The 7,845-nt window shown below is 34.1% G+C and overlaps 2 protein-coding genes across 4 annotated transcripts in view; both read left to right on the top strand.

The window, feature by feature from the left end:
* LOC116533933 (zinc finger protein 595-like) overlaps window positions 1–7,845 on the top strand; it is a 39,439-nt gene that overhangs the window by 30,971 nt on the left and 623 nt on the right. For 2 of the 3 annotated variants that reach the window (XM_032253844.1, XM_032253846.1), the window contains exon 4: window positions 7,202–7,800. In XM_032253844.1, coding sequence (XP_032109735.1) covers window positions 7,202–7,800 — 599 coding nt within the window. The remainder of the gene's footprint in view (window positions 1–7,201; window positions 7,801–7,845) is intronic. The other variant, XM_032253845.1, reaches the window with a different exon arrangement.
* The window catches only part of LOC116533930 (zinc finger protein 718-like), a 139,718-nt gene that overhangs the window by 26,211 nt on the left and 105,662 nt on the right, over window positions 1–7,845 (top strand). The gene's annotated exons all lie outside the window — the stretch shown is intronic.

The raw sequence follows: 7,845 nt of genomic DNA on the forward strand, positions 1-7,845 counted from the left end.
TTGTTTTGTTTTGTTTTGTTTTGTTTTGTTTTGTTTTGTTTTGTTTTTGGAGGCAAGAGTCTCTCTCTGTTGCCCAGGCTGGAGTGCAGTACAATCTCGGTTCAGTGCAACCTCTTCCTCCCGGTTTCAAGCAATTCTCCTGCCTCAGTCTCCCAAGTAGCTGGGACTACAGGTGCGTACCACCATGCCTGGCTAATTTTTGTATTTTTTAGTAGAGATGGGATTTCACCATATTGACCAGGCTGGTCTCAAACTCCTGACCTTGTGATCTGCCTGCCTTGGCCTCCCAAAGTGCTGGGATTACAGGCATGAGCCACCACTCCTGGCCTCCTTCATTATATATGTTTTTACTAGATTCCACGCACGTGTGAGATCATGTGGTATTTTTCTTGATGTATCTGGTTTATTTCATTTAAGGTAATGGCCTCCAGATTCATTCATGTTTTTGCAAATAGAAAACTTTTATTCGTTTTTGTACATTGAATAGTATATTTTTGTGTATATATAGTACTTTTTAAAATTCATCTGGTTTTGGACATTAACATTTGGATTGATTCCATATCTTGGCCATTGTAAATAGTGCTGTAAAAAATATGGGAATTAGATATCTGACATACTTCTTTCATTTTCTTTAGCTACAAAGAAAATAGAATTAACATATGCTCCAGCAACACTGTTTAATTAAAAAATTAAAAATAAAACCACCATGATACAGGAACTTACATTTGTGTGTGTGTGTGGTCATCACTGTTTTATTGTGTAGGTGAGGAATCAAAGAAACAGTTGTAAATTACCATCCATTTATTGCTTAAATATATGTTATCGTGTGATACATTTTTTTTTTATAATGGCCCTACTAACTCACAGTCTTACCAACCATGTGTTAACTTTTCTGTACATTCTCACTAACATTTTTTTTTTTGTCTAATTAGTCATTCTAACTGGAGTAAAGTGGTATATTATTGTGGCTTTGATTTGCATTTCTTTGATAATTAGTAATGTTGAACGGCTGTGCATGTACCTTTTGGCCATTTGTATTTCTTCTTTAGAAAAATATCTTTTAAAGTCTCTTGCATATGTTTTTAATTGAGCGTTATTTTTGTTGTTGGTTATATTGTAAGTTTACCTTGTCATATGTATATTTTGCAAATATATTCTTTCATTCTGTACATTATCTCTTCACTCTGTTTTCTTTGCTGTGCAAAACACTTTTAGCTTATTCTAATCTCATTTGCATATTTTTGCTTAATTTGCTTGTGTGTGACTTAAAGATTCTTTGCCCTGTAATTTGTGGTAAAGCATTCCTCTATACTTCAAATAGCTTTATAGGTTTGAGTTTCTCGTTTAAATCTTTGTGATTGAGTTTTTATATCATAATAGGTAGGGGGCCTAGTATTGTTTTTGTTTGTTTGTTTGTTTGTTTTAATTATCATGTGGTTAACTAGTGTTTCTAGTAACATTTATTGAAAAGACTGTTTTTGTTTTTATTTTTCCAAATGTGTGTTCTGTGGACATCTTTGTTAAAAATCACTTGGCTCTAGGTTCGTGAATTTATTGCTGGGCTCACTGGATACTTTGATATCTCTATTTTTATGCCAATATTATGCTGTTTTGCTTATTATAGCTTTATATATTTTGGAGTCAGGTAGTGCAGTGCCTCCAGCTTTGTTTGTTTGTTTGTTTTTGCTCATGATTACTTTGGCTATCTAGGGGTGTTTGGTTGTTCCTTATACATTTTAAGCTAGTTTTTTTCATTTCTTTGAAAACAGTCATTTCTTTGGTATTTTGATAGAGGCTGCATTGAATCTGTAGATCAACTTGGGTAGTATAGCCACTTATAACATTATTTCAGTTCATGAGCAAAAAAATATTTTTTAGATTTTCATGTCATTTTCAGTTTCTTACTAATGTTTTATACTTCTCATTATAGAGAGTGTTCACCTTTTTAATTAAGTTTGCTGCTAGACATCTCTATTTTTTATTGTGGATGCAGAAGCAGCATTGGGCAAAATTGAACATGTCTTTGTGATTTTAAGAACTCAACAAATTAGATATAGATGGTATATACCTCAACACAATAAAGGCTGTATATGACAAATTGATGGCTAATATACTGGACAGAAAAGAGCAGAAAACTTTATTTTTCAATTTTTTCATTTTACTTTAAGTTCTGGGGTACATGTGCAGAATGTGCAGGTTTGTTGCATAAGTATACACATGCCATAGTGGTTTGCTGCACCTGTCAACCCATCATCTAGGTTTTAAGCCCTGCATGCATTAGGTATTTGTCATAATGCTCTCCCTCCTCTTGCCCCCCCATACGCCTAGTAGGCCCTGGTGTGTGATGTTCCCCTCCCTATGTCCAGGTGTTCTCATTGTTCAACTCCCACTTATGAGTGAGAACATGTGGTGTTTGGTTTTCTGTTCCTATTTTAGTTTGCTGAGAATAATGGTTTCCGGCTTCATCCATGTCCTTGCAAAAGACATAAACTCATTTCCTTTTTATGGCTGCAATAGCAGAAAACTTTTTATCTGAGATATGGAACAAGATAAGGATGTTTTCATTTTATATTAAAATTGTGTATGACAATATTTCACTGTGTACGCTTTGTGGAAGCACAAGTCAAATATGGATCAGTGATATGTCTATTTCCAATATAAGAAACCATCTGCATGCATATTGTTCCTTATTGTTTATGAGTTGTATACTTGTTCTGGTTTTTTTTAATACAGTGGTGATTTTGCACTGCCTAGGTGAGTCATCATTGAAATTCTTCTAATTTTATCTGCCATTTATTTATAAATCTATGGTTTCACATCTTCCCACTGTATCTGTTTTAGCTATTCTTTTTTTTTTTTTTTTTTTTTTAACGGAGTCTTGCTCGGTCGCCAGGCCAGAGCACAGTGGCACAATCTCGGCTCACTGCAGCCTCTGCCTCCCAGGTTCAAGTGATTCTTCTGCCTCAACCTCTTGAGTAACTGGGACTACAGGTGTGTGTCACCACCCTGGCTAATTTTTGTATTTTTAGTAGAGACGGTGTTTCACCATGTTGGCCTAGATGGTCTCAATCTCTTGACCTTGTGATCCGCCCACCTTGGCCTCCCAAAGTGCTGGGATTACAGGCATGAGCCACCGCACCCAGCCTTAGATATTTTAATTGTCATCAAAACACATAAACTTTATAATCTTAAATAATTTTAAATATTCAGCTTAATCATATATTGATGTTGTTATTCACTGTATCTCTAGAATATGTTTATCTTGCAAAGCTAACACCCGGTACACAACTACCTTTTCTGTTTTTTGGCCCTTTACAAAAACAATTCTGTTCTCTATTTTAGAGTCAAACTGCTTTAGATATCTCATGTGAGTTGATTCATATAGTTTCTCTCTCTTCGTGGTTGACTTCATGTTGCACAATGTCATCAAGATTTATCCTTATTATACATGTTACAATATTTTTTGCTTTTACACACTGGAGTAATCTTTTATTATTTCATTATCTTTATCTGTTTATGTGGTGAGAGAAATTTGCATGGCCTTCATTTATTTGCTTTCATTAACAATGCTACAATAATTATGAATGTACAAATTATTCTTCATGTGACCATATGTGTGAGAATGTATATTTTTGCTGGATTTTATATTGATCTGGCTGTTCAGCTGTATACCCATGCCAATTTTTTTTTAATTCTTTAGCTTTGTATGTGTTTTGATATCATGAACTGTGGTGCCACCAACATTGTTTCTCTTTTTGAAGATTGGTAGATGCTTCACTGTCCTTTGAAATTTTGTATAATTTGGGGGTTGCTATTTCTATTTCTGTAAAAATTTAATTAAAAATTTGACAGTTTGCATTTAATATGCAGATTACATCAAACAGTCTAGATATCTTCATAATATTAATTATTTGAAACTTTGAATAAGAGCATGCTGAAGAGTATGGTGTTTAGTTTCTATAAACATGTCAATTTTTTAGTTTTCTTTGTTGAGACAGAGTTTTGCTCTTGTTGGCCAAGCTGGAGTGCAATGGCGGGATCTCAGCTAACCACAATCTCCACCTCCCGAGGCCATATATGACAAGTGATTCTCCTGTCACAGCCTCCCTAGGAACTGGTATTATAGGCATGCCCAGCTAATTTTGTATTTTTAGTAGAGACAGGGTTTCTCCATGTTGGTCAGGCTGGTCTTGAACTCCCAACCTCAGATGATCTGCCTGCCTCAGCCTCCCAAAGTACTGGGATTACAGGCATGAGCCACTGCACCTGGTCAGTTTTCTTTTTGTTTGTTTGTTTGTTTGAGACAGAGTTTTGCGCTTATTGTCCAGGCTGGCATGCAGTGATGCAGTCTCAGCTCACTGCAACTTCCGCCTCCCGGATTCAAGTGACTCTCCTGCCTCAGGCTCCCGAGTACCTGGGATTACAGGCATGTACCACCACGCCCAGCTAATTTTGTATTTTTACTAGAGACAGGGCTTCTCCATATTGGTCAGTCTGGTCTCAAACTCCTGACCTCAGATGATCCGCCTGCCTCAGCCTTCCAAAGTACTGGGATTACAGGCATCAGCCAGCATGCCTGGCCCAAGTTTTCTTTTTTTAATTAATTTCTATTCTCATTCCAGTTTGATCATTAAGTGTAATTTGTAAATTTTTGATTTTAAAAAATTTGTTAAGACTTTTTTGTGAGGGGAAGGAAAGAAAAATAGACTTTTTTGTGGCTTAACACATTCAGGGAGAATATTGTTTGAGCTATTCATATTCAGAAGGATATGTATTCTCTGCTGTTGTTGAAGAGTGTTCTCTACAATTCTGTTCGGTATAATTGTTTTATACTGCTTCAAGTCTTCTATTCCCTTATGAATGTTCTGTCTTTTTTGATTATTCATTATAGAAATTGAGGTATTAAAACATCTTACTATAATTATATTGCTCTCTATGTCTGCTTTACTTCTGTCAGTATTTGCTTTATATATTTGGAACTCTAAGAGACACACACACACACACACACACTAATATAGGATATACAGACATTTTTCAGGGGTTCCAAGTCAACATTTTTATCATAGTTTGATGTTCTTCTTTGTCACTTATGAGCCTTTAGTTAAAATATATTTTATGAAATAGGACAGTTTTTGACTTAAGATGTACTTTGAGTAATATGATTTTGACCTCTTCTATTTTGTTATTTGCCTCAAGTTTTTTTCTTTCATCTTGCCTTTTTCAATCTCCTTTAATCATTAGATCTCAAGTGACTCTTGTAGAAAAGCAAGTTGTATCTTGCTTTTTGATTTCTTAAATTATTTGGTGCATGTATTTCGAATGTAAAGTTTACTTTGTAAATATTTAAATAATTTGCTGAAATAGAAAGCCTTATTCATGTTATTAATTGTTTTACTCGATTGTCGTATCTTTGTCCCTTATTATTTTTCTGCCTTTTGTGTCCTTCTGATTTTTGTATTGATAGAATTTTACTTCTTATTTTTTTATGTATCTATACAGATACTTACTTTGTGGTATCTTAGAAAATACATAAAATTTCTCAAAGTATAACCTTAAGTTGCATTTGAAAATTCTTCCTCATTACATCTGCCCTTGACTTTGTTATTAATTTTACTAATTATATTTTAATGTTGTGTATTTATTAACAGATCATGGTGAATAGTTTATGAACATTTTATGCTCTTTAAAATTTTAGAGAATAATTAAAATGTTTTCTGCACTATCATAGTAATGGTACAGAACCTTACATTTGTATATGTGCATGTCTTTACCAGAAAGTTATGTATTTTCATATGATTATGTTTTCTTGCATCATACTGTTTTCAGTGGAAGATACTTTTCTTCAGCATTTCTTTTGTAACGCAGGTATTAACGCTAATACATTTTTTCAATATTTGGTTCTCTTGAAAGCGCTCTACTTTTTCTTCATTTTTAGAACAGTTTGGCTGGTTTTATTATTCCCACTTAGAAGCTATCTTTCAGCATTTTAACTATATCATAATTCCCTCTTGTCTAAAAAAAAATTGTTGACAGATTCAGTGACTATCTAAGACCGCACTTAAAATTACACATCACTTTTATCTTGCAGCTCCTAAGATTCTCTTTCTTTGACTTTTGAAAATTTGCTTATATGTGTACCTTTTTTTTAAATCTGTGTACGTATCCTAGTTGAAGTTTGTTGAGCTTCATTTTTTACATCCTTCTCTTTTGAAATTTTCTGTCATTATTTTTGTATTTTTCACCTCCACAATTTGTTTTTTATATTTTTAATGTTTTCATTGATAGTCTTACTTTTCTTGTTATATTTACTTGTATGTGTTCCCATTTAGCTCACTGAGCATTATTCAGGTTAAATTTTTAAAATTTGTACATCTTCATTTTTTATGGTTGTTTTCTGAAAAGTTTTAAATTTTTTAATTAGGCCATGTTGCCCTAATACTTTGTATATATTGTAATATTTGCTTGTTATTTGAACATTAACATAAAGCTGTCACAATATTTACAATGTTGCTTTGTCCTGACATAATCTGAATCCAATTGTCTTTGCTGGAGACAATGGGAGCCTCTCATACATCTAAGGATGTGTCTTGTCTGGAATTTTAGGTTTATTGTTCGGTTTAAAGGGTTTGATCGTGTTTCTTCTTAACAGTCTCTAATCACTATTCTACCTATTCCCTGTATTTAATACTGCAGTCTGCTCCTGAAACATTTGGTCTTAACAGACCCAAGCTATTCTTCCAAAGTATACCACCATTTCTGTCAGCTGTCTCTGTTACTGGAGACAGAAACCAGATTTTGTAAAGACCGCCACAAACAAGAAGTAAGGATATATGTGTCAGTATATTTCTTCTAAATAAGAAGCCAGGAGTTGAAAATTTACTCCTGTAGGCATTGTGCTATATTGGGGAGGAGAAAGAGCTGTGGTGGGTAAATGTAACAAACTTCCCTTCCTGTTCATGTGGTTCTTGGCATTGTGCTTACCGGAGGTATTCCATACAATTAACTCATTTAAAAATTTTGCAACAAGGCATTTTGGTCAGTATATTTTTGTTACAATTATATGTCTGTGAAGAAATTATAACCTGCGATACTTTGTTATGCTAGCTTACTAATGTAGTTTGTATACGTTTTATATATTAGATTCATAAAGTATATTCATATGAATCTAGTAAGTTGGATAATTTATTTTTATTTATTTCAGCTACGTGTTCTCCTTTCACCCAAGACCTTTCACCAGTTCAGGGGATAGAAGATTCATTCCATAAACGTATACTGAGAAGATGTGAGAAATGTGGACATGAGAATTTACGATTAAGAAAAGACTATAAAGGTGTGAATAAGTGTAACGTGCAGAAAGGAGTTTATAATGGACTTTACCAATGCTTGTCAATTTCCCAGAGCAAAATATTTCAGTGTAATGCATGTGTTGAAGTTTTTAGTAAATTTTCAAATTCAAACAAACAGACAAAACACACTGGAGAGAAACCCTTTACATGTACAGAATGTGGCAGATCATTTTACATGTCACACCTAACTCAACATACAGGAGTTCATGCTGGAGAGGAACCCTGCAAATGTGAAAAATGTGGCAAAGCCTTTAATAGTTCCACATCCCTTACTAAACATAAGAGAGTTCATACTGGAGAGAAACCCTACACATGTGAAGAATGTGGCAAAGCCTTTAGACGGTCCACAGTGCTGAATGAACATAAGAAAATTCATACTGGAGAGAAACCCTACAAATGTGAAGAATGTGGCAAAGCCTTTACACGGTCCACAACGCTGAATGAACATAAGAAAATTCATACTGGAGAGAAACCCTACAAATGTAAAGAATGTGGCAAA

Source organism: Sapajus apella, unplaced genomic scaffold (genome assembly GCF_009761245.1).
Source record: "Sapajus apella isolate SASKATOON/1434 unplaced genomic scaffold, GSC_monkey_1.0 scaffold85, whole genome shotgun sequence".
Classification (NCBI taxonomy): domain Eukaryota; kingdom Metazoa; phylum Chordata; class Mammalia; order Primates; family Cebidae; genus Sapajus; species Sapajus apella.